The sequence below is a fragment of the Pithys albifrons genome, chromosome 2 (assembly GCF_047495875.1).
Source record: "Pithys albifrons albifrons isolate INPA30051 chromosome 2, PitAlb_v1, whole genome shotgun sequence".
Taxonomy (NCBI): domain Eukaryota; kingdom Metazoa; phylum Chordata; class Aves; order Passeriformes; family Thamnophilidae; genus Pithys; species Pithys albifrons.
Genome location: NC_092459.1, coordinates 111,554,190 through 111,576,499, shown reverse-complemented (window position 1 = coordinate 111,576,499; position 22,310 = coordinate 111,554,190). Strand labels below are relative to the sequence as shown.

General features: G+C 40.2%; 1 protein-coding gene across 2 annotated transcripts in view; it reads left to right on the top strand.

Moving 5' to 3' along the window:
* MACROD2 (mono-ADP ribosylhydrolase 2) overlaps positions 1-22,310 on the top strand; it is an 842,575-nt gene that overhangs the window by 755,686 nt on the left and 64,579 nt on the right. For both annotated transcript variants that reach the window (XM_071582106.1, XM_071582105.1), the window contains exons 10-11: positions 12,269-12,310; positions 19,981-20,061. In XM_071582106.1, the coding sequence (XP_071438207.1) occupies positions 12,269-12,310; positions 19,981-20,061 (123 nt within the window). The remainder of the gene's footprint in view (positions 1-12,268; positions 12,311-19,980; positions 20,062-22,310) is intronic.

The following is a 22,310-nucleotide window of genomic DNA, read 5'->3' as shown; positions in this document are numbered from 1 at the left end:
ATCCAAAGCTTACAGCTGTCCAGAGAAAGATGGTTTAGTTCTCAGCATCCATAATTTGGTGTGGATTGTTAAAAGACCCTAGGACCCATTTCATAGACTCCTTGCTGCCATTTTCTCCTCACTAACGATTCTGATTTGATACGCCTCAATGTTGCTAGTTACCAGAAGGACCTGAGCACCTACTGTTTGGGGAGCCAGAGCATTAAAAGGAATCAGTTTAGCATCTAAAACTTTATTACTGACTCAGTGAAGGATTTTTTGTGGGTAGGGATTCCAGAGGTCTTATTTTAGTGTCTTATGTCACCAAGATACAAGTCTGGTATGCTCTTATAGGAGTCACTTAGATCTTCAACTTGTGAGGAGACAGGGAAAGGCAGGACAGAAACATGCTTCCCAAATGACTCTCCTGTAGTGTCCCTGGAGAAATGATCAGGATCTGGGTCTCCCTCCTGAAAGAGTGCCCTAGGAATTACTATTCAATTCCAGACTTACTTTGCTGTCTTGAATTGACACTTTTCCACAGGGTACCACCCCTTTAACAGATGTCAGCTGAAGTCAGCCCCATTCTAAAATGCCTCCAGGTGAGAACATCAGCTGAAGGTCTGGATGGAGGTCACCAGACGACCATCATATCTGCTGTTTGCTCCTCTTTTGGGGTCTCTTGTGAATTGCCATCTGCATTTAACAAAGCAGACTTGGACAAGTTATCAGCAGACTCTCCCACTGTGGAGCTATCCCATCTCTCTGCAGGACTGGTTTCTTGCACAGAGGATTTAGTGAAGGAGTTAGCAACTGCCTCCACCTTTGGCAATGAATTCATGATATTTAGACCATGGAAGAGATGAAACTGGTGATTTGGTTTTGTTTTTAAGTGAAACTATTAATGTAGGGAAATGAAAGTCTTTAAGGATAGACTTGCCCTAAAATTAAATTGATAGGACACTACCTCAATGCTCCCAGGAGAGAATAACACTAAAGTATTGCTTTAAGCTTAGAGAAAAAACATCAAGGCATTTTAAAAGTGCATCTCACATTCAGAAACATTATGAAATATATCTGCTTTAATAGATGTGGACAAAAATGCTTAGAAAGAAGAATATATTCATGGAGTTATATACATAAATAGTTATTACTTTAAACCTAGAGCATTAATAAATCCAAAAAGACATGCAAGTGCTTGAGCTAGTCGAGTGATAATGAAATGAAGCTGGAGTTACACCTCAGTGCATTAGAGTAAGTGGAATATAGATATAGGGAAATTGTTCCATTAGTTGAACATATCATTAGGCCTATTTTGCAAGTGGAATGCCAAAGAAATTAGTCAAGTAATAATATTGATATTAAGACAACTGCCAAGAGCCTTGCCATTTGCAAACTTTAAATATATAGGGGGAAGAGACAGACTTCAAAGTAATGTTGTGTCTTAGGAGTGTAGCAAAGCTGTGCAGTAACAGAGCAATTGTCACTGTCTCGGCATTTCTGATTCAATCTCAGTGATCAGTAGCCTGTACAGAACCCAAGCCAGAGCCAGCACACTCCAAGGGGAAGCAGAGCACCACTTGTCTTTAACTCAGACGTCCAATCTCATCCCACTGGTTATCCAGAAAAGTCCTGTTTTGGAAAGTAAAGTATCCTGGTCCAGGCAGAATTTGCTGTTGAACCTCTGGGGTTTTGCTGAGAAGTTTTTGTATGTTCTAGTAGGAAAAGAGCAAGGCTGAAAGACTGTTGCAGTAGAAAAACCAATCTTCTTTGCTTAAAATGGATCACTGTTTTAACATATTAGATGCAGCAAACAGTGGTGGGTTTTTTTCTTTTTACAAACTGAGTCCTATCTCCTTGTGAAATGAAATAGCCCAGCCATTCTCCCTTCAGCTGTGTTGGAACATTCTCTCTGCTTATTCTGAGAGAATGTCTTGCTACATATCTTTCAGGCAAATGAAATATCCTTGCCTGCAGTTCTGGCTCAGACATGTAGTTCTTACATCTCTGGATTCATTGCTACTAGTAGTATGAATGAGCTTTCCGGGAAAGGAGCTGCTACTCAGACCATTTTTTTCTCTTGGAATGCATTGTTTCTTCCAATAGAATTCTACATGGAGCCCAGACACTAGCCGTTACTTTTATTGCTAAATATATATATTTATAAGACTGACCAGCAAATGATATAAAACCAATCCCCCTTGAAAAGCAAGATTTACCAACATTTAGCTTACAGTGATACCTACTTCTAGGATACTATTTGTAGGAGGAAAATTAGGAGTATTTGTAAACAGCTGCCAGCTGGAGGCAAAGATACCTTTTTTTTTCCTACTGTATACTGTGTACACCAAGCTACTTAATATGTCAGACAGATAATCTTGTAAGGACCTTTGGCAAATGCTTATTTTTCATGGTGGCTGTTGTATATTATGAAAGGTTTATCTTCAATTGTAATGCTTAAAGTATTTCTAAATCTACCACCTGTTATCAGTGGATTGGAGAGGAGAACCATTTTTTCTGAAAATATTCTTTAGACAAAAATAATGCTATAAAGGGGACGCCTTGTGAAGCTGCAGCCCTCAAGGTTATATTACTTCTTGCTACTTTAAACAGAGTAACAAAATTACTTCACTAAAGCATCACAAAAATTGTTGGAGAGAGGTTTGCACTTTGATTAGACCAGTTGATAGATGGAAGATATGCTTTCAGACTCTTGTCCTTTCAGAGCTAATGAAAGGATGCTGAGCACAAGAGCTTGTTCTTTTTTATTCTTTTTTTGTCTCTTTTGAGCCATATCAGTTGGTGTTAGAAAAAAGAGAGAGAAATTGCTTCATCTTGAGAAAACTTTCTTTCCCCTCTCTTCCAGGTTATGACATTTAATGCGTTTTCTGCTTTCATCCTGGTTGATGAAAACACTGGCCCCCCTACCCAAACCATATGGATAAGAGCTACTGCCTTATATTAATTCTTCTGCTACTTCAGGAGGATACACAGCATCCTGCTTGTGCATAAATGTGCAAATATATTACAATTGCAGAGGAAATTCATTGTTAAGAGATCTCCCAGGCTTGGAATCAAATTGGAAACTGTCTAAATGGCTGAATGAAGGGCTTTGTATTAAAAAGGCAGATCCCTGCACTAATACGTGAGTGAACTCCTAAGCAGGGATTGTAATTTCTGTACTGGTATTGAGAAGCATCTCCCTCTCAGCTTGCCATGGCAGACTGCACTGGGGCTGGAGCAGTCCTCCCTGTGAGCAAAGGAGTCGTAAGTTAGCCCTTAGTAAGTAATCCTGTATCAAATGGGTAATTCGTTTGATAAATTTAGCCTCTCTATTTGCATTTGCAGCGTTCATGAGCCGATTCGTTTCCCTAATTCATCACCTGAATGCATTCCACAAAATATTTCTCATGGGCTTTATTTTACTCTGTGGATAAGGGCCAGGCAGTTTACTGGAAGTGCCCAATATCCTTTATGGGAGGTTTCACCTGGGCAGTCATTTGCCTCATAAGTCAGGAGTCTCTGGGTTTTCCAACTGGTTTAGGGCTGGTATGCAAAGACCACCAGGGCTCAAAGTCCCCTGGAAGTGGACCTTAGGAAGTGAGGTATGAGGGAGTTTGATATCACTTTGACCTCCTGCTCCTGATCCATCAGGGCCATCCTGAAGGTTTTGGTTGCAGCTCCTGTTCCCGTTCCATGCAGGTTTTCCAGAGCTGATAATGGCCTGTACTTTTGCAGGCTGAAACTGTCAGTCAGACCATCATCTTCCTCACTTCACTGCTTTCCCTCACAGCTTGCAAGGTGCTGTTTGCTGGAAGGAGCTGAATGGATCTCACTTGTCTGACCCTGGAGTTCTGATGGAGCTGCAGTCCCTTTGCTGTTGTATTGGGATGGTCAGGGGACTCTCTGATTTCTCTGCCTTGTGAAAGTTTTGTCTTGTCTCTTGGAGATCCTGCTTGGCTCTTCAGGTGGTGAATATGCAATGAGATGGTGTATGATCATCATATGTATGAAGCCACTGAAAGCATGCCAGGGTACCACTCAGTATTTTATGCATTCACAGCCATCTTGCCTGCTCTGGACTCCATGCCAGCCTTTGAAGATTGAAAGTCTGGGGAGGAAATCTTGTTAGAGGCAGAGACGAGTGAGAGTGTTTCAGTGGGGTGGAAGGCAACAGTGGTTTGGGAGGAGCTGTGGCACAGTGATGGTTTTAGATCAGTGCAAAATGCTCTCTACATTGAAGGATATCATCCTCAGATGGCTTCTGCTAGACCTGTTGCTGAAGGAATTAATTCCAAACTGTTGGGGAGAAGCACAGCCCTGCTGCTTCCTATGATGTTTCCTTGCCCCTCAGCAGTGGAGGCTTCAAGGAAAGCACTGCCCAGCTGGTGGAACTGGAGGAGCCTGCACACCAGAATAGAGTGCTGGCTTTGCTCTAGTTCTCTCTCACAGCACCTATGGATCCTGATAAAGTACCCTCCCAATGTAAATAGGATGCTGTAAAAGTTGTTCTCAGTCATAGCCACAATGCTTGAAACACCTGTCCATGTCAAAATGCTTCTGCAACAACTTGCCTCAGAAAATCTCAAAGTCACTAAAAGCTAAAAGTCTTTGTAAAATGGTGAAACAAAAGTTTGCTATGGCTTTTTGTCTCTATTTGCCATGACAATGACTATGCCAATCCTACCACTCACTGGGTTGTCTGTTTTGTCCTTTTTGCCAATGTCTCAGTGTAGTGCAGGGAGATGATCCAGCACCAGCTCAGGAGGGGTGCTGGGGAGACAGAGTAGGTAATTGATGGCTCAGACACTGTTTGCAGCACCTTAGGAGATATGCAGATGAAGAGATGGTTCCCAGGGCCTTCTAACATGGCAGTGGGTTTCCAGTACCTAATAAAAAGTTAATGGGCAGTTTCCTGCTTCCTTTTGAATCACAATGAAACTTCCTGGTATGATGCCATCAGAATTATTTCCTGGCCACCTGCTGACAGAGCACTGCTTTAGACTTTGCGGGTTGCAGGTATTGGTCACCTCAAAGCATGGTTTGACAGAGACTTGTGATATTGTTTGCACTATGACCTGGAAAATTGTTTGCCTCCTCATTCCTGATGGCATCAATGTCACAGCTTGGAGCAGGGTATGGATGGGCAATGGGGCCATAATCTATAAAAGTGCTGTTTTCAAGAGCTTTTGCTTTGCTAAATGGAGCCTCCTCTTCTTTGCTCCAGTAGCATTTTGTAGACATTTTCCTTGTCTTCTTTTGTGAGACTGACAACTGTTTGCATTCAATCCAGAAGTCTGGGGAATCGGCTGTTTCTGTGTATTTCTCCACTCACTCCAAATCCCTGAGCTTTCCAGCCCCTGGGAGACACCTGGATAAGGTCTGCTTTGAAACAGCAAAGTGGCAGGTGGATGAGGATGCCTTTGAAAACACAGGGGTCATGCAGATGCAAGTACCAGGCTGCTTTGTGTGATAAAAGTGTGGGAGAGTCCAGGCAAGATGATGAGCATGGTAAATAGAAAGGTGAATATGGAGCAGTTATTTACCATCTCTTGTAACACAAGAAGTGCAGGATGTCCCAGGAAATGATAAAACAGAATGGAAACAAGCAAAAGGAAGTAGTTTTTCTCCTAACACACAGTTAGATCTAAGAATGTTTGCTATGAGGTGCTGTGGAGCCTGTAGATCTTAAATGCAGTTAAAAAGAGGACTGGTCTAATGACAGATGTTAATCACCATGGCCTGTGTCTAACCTTGGGCTCAGGGAGAGACTGGTGCAGGGAGAGGGAAGTGTATTACTGTTGTTTTCTGTCCTCAGCCCTTCACACATCGGTGCCTGGCACCAGAAAATGAACAAGCAGAAGCTTTTTCGGTTTAATACCTTCTGTGAATACATCTTTGATCAGGGATCTTTTCTTCCTGCTTTGTTGTATGTTGTGGCATCTCATGTAAAGTGTTCCAAATGCATTTTATGTCATCATAAAAAATAACCTGTCCTCTCTGGCCACAGACATGGAGTGCCTTCATGTGCTCAAGTGCTTCTGATTCCAAAGGATGCAGTTAAATTTGGGGTTGTTCCCTTTCATTGCTCTGCCTTATGTTACTAATGAGATTTTGTTAGAAGGTTGTATTTGGAAATGTATCACCACATGCAAAATATACCATTTTGTGTGTGACTACTACATAAGCATCCAATTTAGCACTTTAGCACTGTAAACAAAACCTTGTGATATCCAGTATTTTAGGGCATAGAGGAAGTAAGGAAGTTTTGTAATAAGTTCCTTTTTTTAAATCTGATACCTATTTTCCCAAGGCGTGCCTCATTCCTTTTTTGTAAGGTAGAATCATCTGGGAAATAGAAATCCAAATCTGATCCTGGCTGTGAGCACCGTTTCCTGCTCTGGAACAATGTTGTCCAGTTCCCTCACAGTGGGATCAGCAGCTACTGTGTAGCCTTTATGTGCAGCTGAGCCTCATATGGGTATATGTATTTTGCAGCAGATCAAGTGATATGATACATAAAAGAGGCCATCTATGTGGTGACAAAAAAAAAAAAAACAACACTAGTGCCTAACTTCTTAGGAGATTGGTACTAAGGATCTCTATTTGATATGGCTTCAAAAGCTACAAACGCATTTACATTCCGTGAGGCTCCGGTGTTGGGGGACTGGTGTAACTAAGCAACACGGGAAGGAAAACACCACTAGTGCTGCAGTATGTCCAGGATGCACAGAGTGTAGCAGTGGAAGTTTCTTTATAATTAGTCTAAAAAAATTGATTAAACTCAGTGTCAGGTAGGGGCTTATATAGTGCCTGGATTTCATGATTAAAGGATACAAATGTTCAGAGCCAAAAGAAGTCCTATTTTTTTCTTCCGAAGCAGAAGAAACACTTTTTTCTTAAGGGTCTTTTTGTTTTACCTTTTCCTTTTTTCCCTCATCTTAGAAGCACTGAGGATGAGGGAAAGCTTTATAGAAAATAGAACTTTTGACCGGTAAAGGAGAAAAGAGTCAGGCCTGGGTTTAGTTGATCTCATCTTCCCGACATTTCCAAATCTGCTTTTCCTCAAAGAAAACATTGCCTTTTTCTGTGCTATGATTGTCTATTACATTCTCCCAGTGGAGTACTGAATTGGAGGAATCAAAACAACATAAAGAGCTTGTGAGATCCTAAGTTATTGCAAGCCTCACATGTGTAGATTTGGGCTTCATGGAACCTTCATGTGTTCTTGTGGGGTTTTTTGTGCTACAACAGCATTGACTCTTAGGTTTGGGCTTCATGGAACCTTCATGTGTTCTTGTGGGGTTTATTGTGCTACAACAACATTGTCTCTTAGGTTGAGGTAGACACAGAGCCTGTACACTGTCATGAAACTCCTTTTGAGTATCAGCTGTGGTTGTAAGCAACCAAAAAGAAGTGGGTTTCAACTACTAGGGATTGTAAATAGACCTAAGACACATGATTATAAAGCTCCCTAAAGCTGTGAAGATGATGATGTAGTCAGGTAGGTGAAACTTTGGGATAAAGTTTGGGAAAGACTGGTGTTAGGCAGAAATGTGGAGAGTGAGAATCTGCTTGGTCCTTTCATCTGCTGAAAACCTGATGTTTAGATGGTTTGCATCAGGTGGGTACCCTGGTCCACCCCACTGCTGCTGCTCTGAGGCTGGACATCAGAAACCTTTTGAGAATGACTCCAAGTGGGATTCATTTTCCTCAAAGGTGTGAGATTGTTGCACTGCTCATCCTCTGTTATTCTGAAGGAACTCTATCAGCAGGTCATGGAATACCTGCTAGGGAAATACTTACCAGCAGGAACTTTTCTGGCCAGACCCATATTTTTGCATAGCAAATAGGCTCAAGGCAATGGCTGTAGATCTCAGCGTGGAAAGGGTTTAGGGTTTTTTTTGTTTGTTTGGGTTTTTTTAAGGCATCAGCAGTATGATCATTAACTTGTCCCTTCAGCCTCCTGTACAGCTCCGCCCATCTCATTGCTCTGTTTGCCGGAGCATGTTCATACAGGCTGCAGAGGGGTTTTTGGTCCAGTCCCACAGTGCCCTCCCAGTTCTCCCCTGGTTATGGTCAGTACACAGAGCCACGCTTGCAAGGAGGAGCAGACTGAGACACATGGGGTGGCTGGAAACAGGGAAATATCTGTACATCGTGAAACAGCAGAAAATGCTGAGAAAAGGCACAAATCCTGAAGGATGCGACTAGGCGACCGAGGAAAGGTTAGAGGAAGGCAGGGAGGAGCCAGCAGCATGCAGTGCTGCTGGGGAGCTCCGGCAGCCCGGGATGCAGGACCTGAATGCAGATGAAGCAGCAGCCTCCTGCAACGTGGAGCTGGCTCTGGTGTAAGAGCTCCTCAATGCATGCACAGTTAAAAATAAAAGGTGTTTGTACAGCGCTGGCTCTCCGCGTGCTAACATGAAGGAGAATGCAAATGGAAGCGTGAGCAACAAGGAGGAGGCGGTTTAGTGGCTTTGGGGATTAGCAGTGGTATTTAGAGCCTTTCACCTCTCTGTTCCTAACATAAATCTTAACACAGATTGATGGTTTTAGCCATCTGGCTTGTGTTTGCTTGTATGGCACGACTAGGGAGACAGAGAAAGAACCTGACCAGCAAGGCAAAAGGAAAAAGAAAGGATCTGTCAAAAAAAGGCATCCTCTTCTCCAGTGTCAGTAAGAGCAGATATGGTGCAATTCTTCTGTCTCCCAGAGCTCAGCAGGTAACAAGGGAGAGGGCAATGAAAAAGTCACGGGCACCACTTGGTACATGACCCCACCAGGGAGTCTGTGACTTACACAAATGTGTGTGCTCTGAGCAACTTGCTCCCAAATGCAAAGCTCTCTGATCTTTAGAGCTACAGGTACCCCAGATAACTGCCCTGGGGGTTAGAGGGCGAGTTTCAGTCAGAAGTTGATTTTCAACTGTAAATTATTTTGTACTTGAGTGGAAACTGTTCTCCCATGCATTACCCATCTCATACCTTAATTTTATGTGCTGTAACTCAATTTATAAGCTGGAAAACTTTGTGCTCTCAGCCATAGGACACATTTTGGATGAGAAGGTTTCCTGGTATCCTAAGCCTTCTAAATACTGATTTGACTTTTCTTGGGGATGGACTGACCCTTGCTGGGAATCAGTGTCAGTTTTCTTCTTGCTCCAGACTGCACAGCCTGTCATTCTTTTTCCAGCAAGGTCATCTTGGTAGGTCTTCCCAAAATCCAGGGATTTAATGGGGAAGCCATGTGGAAAGTCAGTGTTCTGCTTCTCCAGCCAGAAGAATAACCAAGAATGGGGAGATGTGTGCACACAGTACAGTATGTTTTCCTAGTCACTTAGTTTTTGAAGTGTGAGAGGTACAGAGAAATCTCACCCCTGGTCTTTTCAGTGGGGGATTTTGGACAAGAAATATTGACAATATGTCTTTAAAGAAATGTTTGTTGCTGTCAAAGATTCACTCTTGTGTTCTTCTGTGGTTTTACTCAGTTTTGCTTTGGGATTGTCTGTGGTGCATATATCAAAACTCTAGAAGGCTTCTTCTAGATGGGGTAAGAAAATGTATAGGAAGCATAAAAAAACCCTCAAACAAACAAAACTAGGTATAACAAGCCTAATTTGTAGCAATCTTGGTACTGATTTTGCTTTATATTAATCATGTAGAACATCAGTAAAATTATTTCTACTTGCTTTTGCTTCAGAACCAGTAACTAAGAAACTGCCTGTAATACCATGTTTTTTTAGGGGGGAGGTAAAGGAATTTTGAATATAGATTTGTAAAACACTGTTTTTTATCAGAAATAATTGGTTTTGGCATAGAGCTCTGTCAGCTAAACACGGTGTTTATCACTTCAGTCAGCCACACCAAGGTCAGTGAAAGAGACTGCTTTATATTTAACAGGGAAATGCTTCCACCAGATGCATTAATAGTGAAAGAGTAAGAATTATAGACACATGAAGTGACTGGGGACTGCTGTGTGCCAAAATGAAACTCAGATTCAGATCTGGATTGGGGTAAATTTTTCAAAGACATCACAATGACCCAGAGATCACATCACCAAGTGATTGGGAGCCCAACTTCCATTTTCAGAAATGATGTAAGGACTTCACTGCCTTTCAGAGAGCCTAGGGTTCCTTTTCCCAGGGAAAAAAGCAGCCTTTAATTCACAATTAGTTCACAAAAGCAGTCTTTGCCTCTGCGTAATTACATTGCATAATGACTTCCCTGCTTTTTAATAACATCAGATTTCTTGTCTGTGTCCATTATCACCAGCTTAGAAGCTATTCTGTTGCTTTGGGAATTTCGTATTCCAAGTCACTTACAGAACTATAATTAAGAACTTCCACAGAAGATCAGGTGATATATGTATGTTAAGATATTATATTCTGCTGATTTAGTATCAAGTCTTAGATTAATTTGAAATTTTATCATGCTGGTTTCATTATAAACACTTCCATGGAAAGAACATGTTATTGGAAACTGAATAATTAATAATCTCTGTGTTAACCAAATGTTTTCTCAGTGATTTGTTGGAGAATGTCAGGACTCCAGTTGAACATCCTGGCTCCCTTGAAGTCAATGGCAGAATTCCCATAGGCTTTAACACGAGTTTTCATTTTCTTATCTTAAAAATTATGTGTCAAAGGTCCTTAAGGTTTCTGTGTACAAATTTACATATGCCCGTGTACCTTTTTCACCTCCAAAACAATTGTTTGCAGCATAAGGAAAAAGGAAGTAAGATATGCAGTGACTTTTTTGGGTCCTGATCCTTTGGGCTAGACTAAAGTGTACTCAAGAGAAATATAATCTGCTGTCATTTAGTGACTTCTGAAAGTTCTGCCCTCCAGATCATGAGTTGGAATGAGACAGAAGCAGGGGAAGGATGGATGCAGATCCATCTACTGTGGATTCACAAGCATCCATGAAAATTCTCATGCTCATGATTTCAATCCTTATGGCAAACATAATTCCCAGTGGAGGTCTCTGCTATTAACCAATTGTTCTTTTCTTGTGCTGCTTAAAATAAAATTTCAGGCTCTAAGTCTTGATGCAAGCAAAGCTTAATCCTCATAGCCTGTGTCACAGCCATTTGGATCTTAGCAGAGTTTATGGTGTAAAGATCTGACCCTGTAAACTGGGACCTAAGTCCTGCTGTTTGTTTCCATTAGCATTGCTCATAAGATTGCAAAGCTCCTTTGGGCTCACATGGTGGTCGGTCATAATATGCACATATGCAAGTCTGAAAGATGTTAAGATTTAGACAGAAACTGTAGGCTCACTACAGAATTTGCATGTCCCCAAACTATAGAATCAGAATGGTTGGACGGGACATTAAAAACCATCTGGTTCCAACCCCCTGCCATGGGCAAGGACACCTTCCACTAGACCAGGGTGCTCCAAGCCCCATCCAACCTGGCCTTGGACACTTCCAGGGATGAGGCATCCACAGCTTCTCTGGGCAACCTGTCCCAGTGCCTCACCACCCTCACAGGGAAGAATTTGTTCCTAATATCTGATCTAAACTTGCCTTCTGTCAGTTTAAAGCCATTCCTTCTTGTCCTGGTAAAAAGTCCTGCACCACCTCCATTTAAAAGGCTGTAAATGGAGTCTACATGAATCAGGGGCATATTTGACATAAACTTCTGTGGTCAGTGAGCTCTCCATTAGATGTTTAAGGCTCTAGAACATCAAACTACTAAGATGTTAACTAAGGCTAATTGTTTTCTTTCTCTCTGCAAAACAACTTGTGGTAAAAAAATTATTACCAAAATACTTTTTTTTGCAAAAAGAATCTGCTTTCTTTTTCTGTCAGCTTAATGATTAGAAGTGATCTGTTCCTGGCTAGCCAGTTTGGTCTTCACAGAATCATTTTGGTCTTAAACCAAAGTCCTGTCTGGCAAATTGATGTGGTATAACTTCTGGGTAGTTAGTTCTCTTCTTAACAAAACCAGCTGTTCCAAGGAAACAAAGAAAACTGAAACTTACAAAGTAAACCAAAACCTCTGCTAGGAAAGAAAATAGAATTTAATATTATATGTGTCTTAATTTGCACAATTCTGTAAATGAGGCAGAATTTTATTCCCTGTCTTTATCCTCTGCATCTCTTGTATCTAGTAGTAACTAGTCTAGTATCAAAACCTTCTTTTCCCATTCACCTCCAGATTTCACTGCAAAATGTTAAATGGCGGGTAGCAAATTGAGATATGGACAATTTGAAACATGGGTTATTTCATTTTAGATGTTTGTTGGTATTTTTAGTCACCATTTTCTTTCAATTTTTTGGACAGATGATGCTAATGAAGAAGGGACTGAGCTAAGTGAAGAGACCGGTGAGTAAAAAGTATTTTATGCTAAAATATGTATCACTTCTCCAAAGCATGAACCAAACTGGAAAAAAATCTAGAAACTAATTGCCTTGGTTGAGATAAGCAGTGCTAATCATTTATTGCCAATGTTACAGCAGACATCTCTGGGGTTTAACACAACATAAGAGTAAACCACTCCCGACAATAAATAGTGCATGGTAAGAATGGCTGAGATTACCTTTTTAGTGTCATCATCTGTTATGAGCCTCTGGGTGATGCTCAAAGCTTTTTATCAATAACTAGTTTGAGAATGAATGGGAAAAAATTACAATTCTTCAGTCTCTGTGGAAAGCGGTGAATTGAGCAATTCTTGACTCATTTGCCATTCTGATTAGTGGCCATGATTTGTTTGCAATGAAAACAGTAGCAAGACTCTCCTGCAAACTCTAAAGTACATTGAACTCGATCGGTCAACATTTCAGAGGGGTTTTTTCCTGGTCCTCCTGGTTTGCTGTTTAAAATGAGTGTCAGTGTTTAGGCTTTGTGGATGTAGAGAGACTTGAAATAGAAATGATTGGTGGTATAAGGGGAAGAAAGGCCTAAGGAAAAGAAGAGGACAGAGGATTAGGCAATTCCTATGAGGACAAAAGCTTCCATTCAAGAGCCTTCTGCTAGTTTTTTCAAGAGAGCTTCATCCACTTAATCTTCTTGATCAGGCTTTTTGTAACATGCTTCCACCACAGCATCCTGTGTTACTTTCCCTTCTGACCTTACCTAGAGCTTCTCTGGGAACATCTCTTGTTCCAGATGGACTTTTGAGCACTGAAGGACCTCCTTTTATGTGCAGTGTAGCTCCCTGCACTCCTCTGCCTCTCCTTCAAAACCAGCTAGTACCCAGTGTGGCAGCACCAACCATGTGCACCATCCCCTTGGTCTCTGTGACCCTCATCCCATTGTAGTACAATGACTGTGCTGGAACATCTGGAAAAAATACAGGATCAGAAAGGAGAACCCCACGGAGAAAGACAGAGATACATGATGCCTAAAAAGACTCCAAGCCAAATTTTGGTAGGAGATAAGAGGGTAGTGACTTTAATGAGCACCCAGGCTCACCCAGGAATACATCGATGCCCGCATGGGCAAGCTCTGATTTCCATGGTTTTTATAAAATGATCCATCCAATCATTATTTTACACATCTCCAGTTCAACTTTTTCCCCGCTCTGGTCCCACCCTGGTTCCACCCTCTCAGGATTTGAGTCTGAGGCCAGTGAGACCTCCTCTTCATCAGTTCTACTCTTCCTCTGGCTTCTAGAGTTCTTCCAGTGTTCTGACTTCTGGGTCACTCTGCCCCGTGTTTATGTCTCCTTTTGGATATTCTTCAACCTTCTACCTTCGAAAAAAAGACTAAACAGCTGAGGAATTTGAGCTCAGTTCAGTGTTCTGGGACAAGGGGTAGCGATAGAAAGACATTAAACTCAAGCTGCTAGAAATATTAACACACTAGATCTACTTTGCTGCAGCTACTGTGTTCTTAAAATATATAAAATGTGAAAATCAAAAATCAAAAGTCTTCCCTGCATCATACACCAGCCAGAAAACAGAGGTGAAAGCCTTTGAAGCTGTAAGCTGGCTGTTTAAGATTGTCCTAAAGACAAATGGATTATGATGATTTATGCAACCAGTTAATTAGCTGAGAAATTAGAAATACTTGAAGAATGGTGCATATGCATAGATGTGAAAACATGGATATACGCGGATAGATCTGTGTTATGCTGATGGATTAGCACATCCTTTTATGGCTGTTCTAGCCTGTTGATTTTATTACATATAATTATAATGACTTTTTGGTGTCAAGATTACTGGATAGGAACTTTGAGAAATTTTAATACAATTAGTGTAATTGATCTAGTTGTACGTACATACATAAAAGTAGAAAAATAAAGACCGTCATTAAACAACAAACATTTGCCAAAGATAATCCTACAGTTAAATTTTCAGCATTCATCTAACATTTCCAAATTAATTTTTTGTAGTTATCATGGCATGTATACTTTTATAAGTTGAATTATTTTGCATTTTTGCTGCCTTGTTTTTATGGAGATTATGCAAATTACAGTGGTGGAGATTTTTTTTTTCAACCATTTCAAATTAGAATTAAAAGGAAGTGCAATTCCACTAATAGCCAGTCTCTTCTTTTTTTGCCTTGTATGCTTCACAGCTTCATTAATTTAGGTGAAACTACATCGCTACTTTGGGAAATTATCACTGAATTAAGTCATTTGAGGAACATATTTCCCTACCTGTCTCTTTTCTTTGTGTGTATGAGATAGATGAGATCAAAACTGTCCTCACAGGTCTGCTGTGAGCTTTGTCAGCATGTCTTTGGTTATTTCTTTATCAGTTGGAGGTATTTTGGGAATCAGTGCATTGGCTGTCAGCAATCAATGCCTATATGGCTAAAAATAAGTGTCTCTTGTGTATCTGCTCCAGTAGTGTGGCAGATACACAAAAGTTATTCCAATTTGACCTATTTCTGTATGGACTTCTTAATGACTGTAGGTTGCATTTACTGGAACTATAAATACATGCATAATTTCTGCATTGAGGGAAGTTTTCATTTTTATACTCAGATTTTTACCAGTTTGAAGGATATCTACTTTTTACTGTTCAAAGAGGAAAATAGAGTAGTAACTTCTAGTCACCACTTCAAGATATTAATTGAATAATCATTCTTCATTCCACTTGACTTCATGGTTCATGACTGCAGCAGATGGAGTCAGCAGTTGGCACCAATATTGATGACCCTGGTTTTTTGAGCTGCCTATAGCCAATCTGCTTTGGGGTTTTTTTCTCCAATTCTTGTGCTTACAGTGAAAAAGAAATGTTGGATTCCTGGAGAGCACACGTAGCAGACTACACACATGTGTAGGACCTTTGGCAGAGATTGAAATCTTCTAAATCTTACCTAAATTCCTGTGCCTTCAACTTCCTTTTGGGTGTTTATGAGGGCTGATATCAAACCAAGAGAAAACAGAAATACAGGGACATAAAGGAGGTGAAGTCTCATTGCGTGTGTATCAAACACCTTTTGGTACCAGAATGGTGAGGTGGAGGTTACAGGATCAGTCCTAGTTTAAACCCAGTGGCAAATACTAGAGGGATAAAAAACCCGATCCTAGTTTGGTGACAGCTGAAGGCAGTGGGAATATGTCCATTGGCTTCAGTGCACGCCGGATTATGCTTTAGGAATAGAGAATTAACTGGGAGTAAGGAATAACAGATGACCAAATGTGTGTATTATTGAGTGATAGATACATTATGAGAGTAATCTATCTTGTGTTTCTGCCACCCTGAAGTGCAAATATCTCATTACACACAGAAAGGCCTTTCTTTCTATGATTCTTCTTAAAAATAAATAAGAGAGTATCTTAATTACATGTGCCAGATAATATCCATTAATATCTGCATTAATGCTATAAAATCAACAAGCACAAATAATCATTTTAGCGAGTTAATCACATAACGTCACTGCCTGTATTGGACATACTAGAATAAGAAAAACATTTAAAAATACAAATAATCCAGTCTTATTAAATATACACACTCAAGACCACTTTTTTAATGGGGTTTGACTCACGGGATTTTAACCCATCAGTCTGTTATTCTGGATGCTGTGTCTTGGAGCAGCTGCTGATTTAATGGCACCGTTTAATTCCAAGTGCTTTGACGTTATCATATGTCATGCAGTTACTGTTAGAATGGTTTGAGTCAAAAGGGCAGATATAGTCATAGTGGGTACAGAGCTGTGCAGTTCTACATCTTGGCTTTCCTTTGTAAATGATTTCCTATGTGAGCCAAGAGAAGGACCAGATGACCCAATAGTCTTGTCTTCCTTTCCCTTCAGTGATTTAACACTGCAGAGTCATGATGCTTAATGGTTTAAGCTCTGTTAAGGGAAGATTATTCTAAACTTTAACTTCTGAAGGACTCTGCTTTTGTACCCATAGATTCACATATCCATGCCCAGAAACATGCAAAATAAGCCCAATACTGCCAGAATTGCAGCAGTTGCAAGGGGAAATTACAGGAGCATGTGCTATTTAGGAGACTCTTACACAATAGTATCACATTGTTATGCGCTGACATCAGTTAATTCTCTTACTGTTAAAAAAAATTTTAAAAATATGCAGGAAGGAGTTTCAGTTCTGAATTTGTATTCTCCCTCAACTGTTCAGCTTCACTCTCTATTGGGTGCCAAAACCTTTTGACCTCATCTGCATGTCTGTTGCCACACTGCTGTCATTTCCCATCAAATAGTTGTTCCTAGTAAATGCCCTGCTGCTTATCCTGCTCCTATCCTGAGCATCCTAATTAACCACCTATTATCACTGAGAAGCCACAGCCAGATGAAGGATCTCATTCACTCTGATGAGGGAAGCCCTATTATAATCACTGTATAAATACAGAATATCTTTGTTTCTTCCACTGTGTTCACACTCTTACACTTGGATATTGTTTTTTGGAGGAAGACTCTTCTTTTTCCTGAGATGAAAATAGAATCACTTGCAAGCAGGCGAATTTGCAGGTTGTGAGGGATTTTGGGAATCGGTTAACTGGAGACAGACAGTGAGATTTAAGTGACTCGTTGACACTCTGAATTAGCCTATAAAGAAGAAACATTTCTCCAAATGATAGAGCTCAGAAACCTTTTTGCACAAGTGATCACAATTAGGAAAGCTTTGAATATGATCAGTGCAGACACCTGTTTGGTGTGCTCTTTTCAGACACAAATTTGCAGGCAAAACTGCTGTAATACTTGGCTAACAGTTTTGAAGGACATAAATACTGTTGGGAAGCTGAAAGAGTTAAGAGTTATATTTTGAGCACGGTAAAAAATTTTGTTTTGAAGCCCACACAAACCCTTTTCTGTCGCTGGAATGAGGGGTATCTGCTAAAAAGAAGTGCAATTGCGATTGAAATCTTCTTCTCCTGGGACACTGCCTTTACATCCTTTTGTGAGCATTTTAAAGGTTCTTTAGAGAGTGCAGAAAGATCATTTCTTTTGAGATAGTAACAGTTCTGACTGTACACCTCCTCCCTCTTCGTCTTTGTGCTGTCAATTAAGATGTTGGTTATATTATCTAAAGTATTCAGATAGTCCTGAAAGACCTGGCTGGACATTTGCACTTAAACTTGATTGACATTTGACATGTGGGACTGGAGGAAGCTTCACAGATCAGTTAGATGATAAAATTCATAACTTGAGGGGCAAGCATTGATTGAAGCATTTCTATTGATTCAGTCCCCTGGTGTGAATCATTCTCAACCAAAAAAGGGAGCATAGCAGGTAGTTCAGTATGCCATTGCAACCAAAGAAGCCATATGTTAGTATGGTCCACTGTAAATATTCAAGTTATTTTTTAAAAGAGAGTGTTGGCAGGAATCAGTCTTTACAATTCTGGTTATTTTCATGATCTCTCTTTTGTATTGAAGTTCTTGTTGAGCTCTATCAATGTTACTCCTGAGCAACCCCTTTAAAGAGTTGACAAAGCGTGTCTTTATTTGGCAGGTTTTGCCCTTTTTTCTCCACACAGTATTTCCAGTGGTTGCTTCTTCATTCTCACCACTCCAGAAAGAAACTTCTCTTAGCACTTGAAAACTCTGTTTTCCTCAAAATGTTGTGTTTGAATTTCAGATTCAGATGGGCAAACATGATGACATGACACATGACATTGTCCTATCTTAGGTGCTGTCAGGAACACTCTACCACCTGGTACCAAGCCAAACCTCAAACCTGGTTCTGCTGTGCAGTAACTGGCTTTATTTACCAATTGCTAAGGGCCCTGTGAGCTATATGGAGTTCTAGAAAGAAAGAGAAATTCCACTGCAATAGAAGTTTGTAATACCAATGCTCAGTTTGCCCTGTCACCTTCCCAATCCATGGTTCTTCTGGGTTTTTTGGGCAGAAGTGCAGTAGAATAATCAATTTTGCAATAAGGCAGCCAGAGGATGTTTCTTTCTTCTCTGGGCTCCATGCAAAGGCAACAATTAACTCCCTTTTTGTCTCTTGAATGAACAAAATTTTCATGGAATTATATAAAATAATCCTGATTTGAAAGGGACCCAAAGGGGATCATTGAGTCCAACTACCCCTTGACTCTGCAAGTTTCCCTTCCACATCCTCACTTACTACTTTCATACCTCTTGTTTGGAAACTTTCAGTAGTTTGGTTCTAGATATATGTATGTGTGGAAGGGTAGAGGATAAAAGGGAAGAATCTACAGCTCTTAGAGCCAAGTCCTCTAGGACAACAGGACATCTGATTGCCAAGAGCTGTTTAAAACTCCAACAACATAAAGAGTGGATGATTGTGTGGGCTGTGTGTGGCAGCAGAAGAGACCCTGGGAGTTGTCAGAACACTTAAGCAATTTATAATGCAAGTGTAGATAGTTTTTCCCAGTTGTTAATTAGCCAATCAGTTTGAAGTAATGCCATGGTTCTTATTGCCTCATAGTGTGGCAGTAAGGGTGAGTCAAGCAAGGTCACACGGCTTCATACACTTTCCAGTCACAAGTGGTCAAGGTTTCTTTCCAGCACGCACAAAACAACGCTTTCTTTTGGCTTCTCCTTCACCCAAGCCCTCTCTTGGCCACCAGGAGTCATGAGGTTTGACAGAAAGTCAAATGACAGAAAGTCATTTTCTCGTCACAGTTGAATACGTTCAGTAGGTGCAATGAATTGAGTTTTAATTGTCTGCCAGTCACTGCTTTCCTGGTTAAGCAACAGTGTTTGAAGAATGTTTTAATTAGGGAACGTGCTTTCATTAAATGTCTTCATTTCTGAATACCTTTTATGCTTAATTTCCAGCGTGGCCTCTCTTTTTGCTAACAGGGTTTCTGTGCTACCAGTTTGTGCCTCGAGGTCTATCGTAGCAAACAAACAGTAATTTCATCCTTTATGTTGAGATGACAGGATATTTTGAAAGTGTTGTAGAAAAATGTCATCATTTTTAAAGTTTAATGATATTACATTAAACACTGTGAACTTTAGCCCCCTACAAATAAGGGACATCTCACACTCAACTGGCCTCAATTACTTATTTTTACTCCTTTTCCTCCATTGCTTATTGGCTGAAAGGGTGGAGTGGATTTTTTCAGGCAGAACATTTTTATCTTGTAAAACTTTCATTTCCTTAACTTTACTGCACAATCAAACTTGCTTCCCTACCATTCATTTCATTAATACTTTCGCTCAATGGTCACTTGTTACCATGTTACAACAGTGAATGGAGGGAAAAATCATTTTGTTCAAATTATTTCTCCACAATTCCACAATGCAGTAAAATAAATACTATGTTTAGAATTACAAATAAAAACGTTATTCTTTTTTTTTGCTATTTCTGAAGAGATTAAGAGCTTGTGAAGGAGTGTGTTATTTCAGTGTGACCTTTCTTCACTGCTGTCATATGAAAGTCAGGGAAAGTCAAGTCCAACTGAAAGATACCTATTATGACTTTTGTAACAGATGATGAAGTAATTAATTTTAATAAGAGAAAGATATGCATTGGAGAGTGAATGGAGTGCTGACATAAAATATACTCAGAGTTGTGCTATCACACATGGTAATGTCTGATATAATAAAACAGTTTCAAAATTATATATACAAATGTATAATTTTTTATGTTTAAATAAGGACTGGAACAGAAAAGCCAGACTCCATCTCCCACAAAGAGCAAAGCAGAGCAGCCTGAGGACCTGCAGGACGATGCTGAAGGTAGGTGGTCTGACATCTTTTCAGAGCTATTAATCAATTTCACATTTGAAGGAAAAGTTTACTTTGAATTCTTGGGCAAGAACTGGAAAACTTTCAGTTAAGAATCCTGTTTGCATACACTTGTAAAGTTCTTCCTGGCCTAGATCATGAGATTATAAACCTTCTGAAGTGTATTTCATCCCAAGGAAGATTCACAATTACAAATGCTGTTTTTATGTGATGGGCTACTGATTATTGCTGATACATCTTGACAAATTGCTCCTGCTTTATCTCTGACCTGTTCTGACTTTATGTAATTAATAAAACCAAATGTAATGCATATTGTGCAGGGCTTGAATCATAATCTGGTTTGTTAAGTTGGTGAGGTACCTGCTGCAAAACACAGAGCAATATAATTCCTGCTTTCCTTTTCCACAAGAAATTTTTACTGGATCCTTTTCCTTTGCATAGTGTTTATTTCTCTTGACCTTATGCAGTGCAGTACATCTATCCATGGTCAGAAGTCACAGGTGCTTAACATTATGCCTATATCATTGTTCTTCTAAAACTACTTCCTGCACTTGGGTCTTCACAGGGCAGCTTGTCCATGTGTACAGCAGTAAATGTGGTCTGTGTTGTTCTAAAATGGGATCAAAGTGTCTTTTCCTAATCTGTATCTCATTGCTGGAGTTGTTAAAAAACGTTAACATCAAAGACAATTTCAGAATGCACAGTTTCACGTTGCTCTCAGAAATATGGAAGAGCAAAACGCCCCAGTGCTGGAGCAATTCCCTTTCTGTGAAATAGTTAAAAGGATGAACCTTAATCTTTAATCCATGACAGTTCCTTATCATGGATTCTCTTTGACCTAATGTTCCTCAAATGGCACATCTCATTTTGCACCTCAACCAGTGGCTCCACAACCTTCAGCGTTTTGACCTAGCCCCGTGTGTTCAGCTCCTAAAATATTCTGACTGGGGTATAGTGTGAGTCATAAAGAGCAGAAAAATGTTAACATCTATCACTTTAAGTAACTGCTAGTAACATCCTGTCACTAACATTGTGACTGGTTGTTAATGGCAAGTACTTAAAGCAATAGCTGTCATCGCCTGGAAGGTGTGGGGGACCCAAGAAATTTCATCCCGCCTGGGCGTCTTTCCTTTCATGCTGCATCAACCCCAGATGATATTAAAATAGCAATTTTCTGTTTGGATTAGAGAATTCAGTGATGACAAACCACATGTCCATTTGTATGCAGGCTAACCAGCGGGTGGGATCGTGGTGTCACTTCCAATATTCTTAAACAGGCAAAACAATAATCGTTTTATGATATATTCTTACATGGAGTGTGGCTAAAACTTTTCATTGTATCAGCGTCTTTGAGAAAAAAAAAAAGGAAGAGAAAAAAAAGTTTTGCAAAACTGTAAGGTCTCCCTTCCATTTGAAAATTAACACTGTTTCTGTGGCTCACTAAATACAGTTTCCTATTTTCCTGTGCCTGTCCATCTTTCCTGGTGACCTCCAGTTCACTTTGTGGAGCACACATAAATGCATTGGAAGGGCGAAGTGAATAGTATGGCAATAGAATGATTGCATTCCCCTCGAGCTGTAAAATGCCTGAACTCCTTGAATTTGATGCCATACAGTAGATTTTGCTGATGCAGAATTGAGGTCTGTAAAACATAATCACTGCTGCAGGATTTAATCTAGCCAGTGATGGAGCCCTCATCTCCTTAGGCAGGAACCAGACATGTAATGGTTGGGATTGAAAGTCTAAATTTAGACTCGAGAGTTGTTGTAATGTGCGAGAAATAGGTAATTAAAGTGTTTGCTGAGGGGCTCGGGGAGAAACCTGGATTGGATTTCTGTGGCATTACCTGTGCCTCTGGAAGAGGAGACAAAGCAGTTGGGCTCCAGACACTGAATTCCTATAAAGTTGCCGGGTGGCTGGAGTCTAATGTATCACACCTGTGAGCCATTTCCATTGAAGTAAATGGGATTTGCACACATTTGTCTGAGAAGAGGATTTAGTTTCTCCTCGTCTAATTATTAGCTGTTGGTTTTGACTAATTAAAAGAACTTTTAATGGGGAGCCTTGGAGATTATGAAAGCTCTGACTATGTGACTTGAACCACAACTACATGTCTGAATAATTTTGTTTAGGTAGAAGTATGTCTTCACTTCCAAAAGGCTACCTTTTTCTTTTTTTTTTTTTTAAAAGAAAATTGAGTAGCTAATGCATATAAACAGTCTTGAATAAAACACAATAA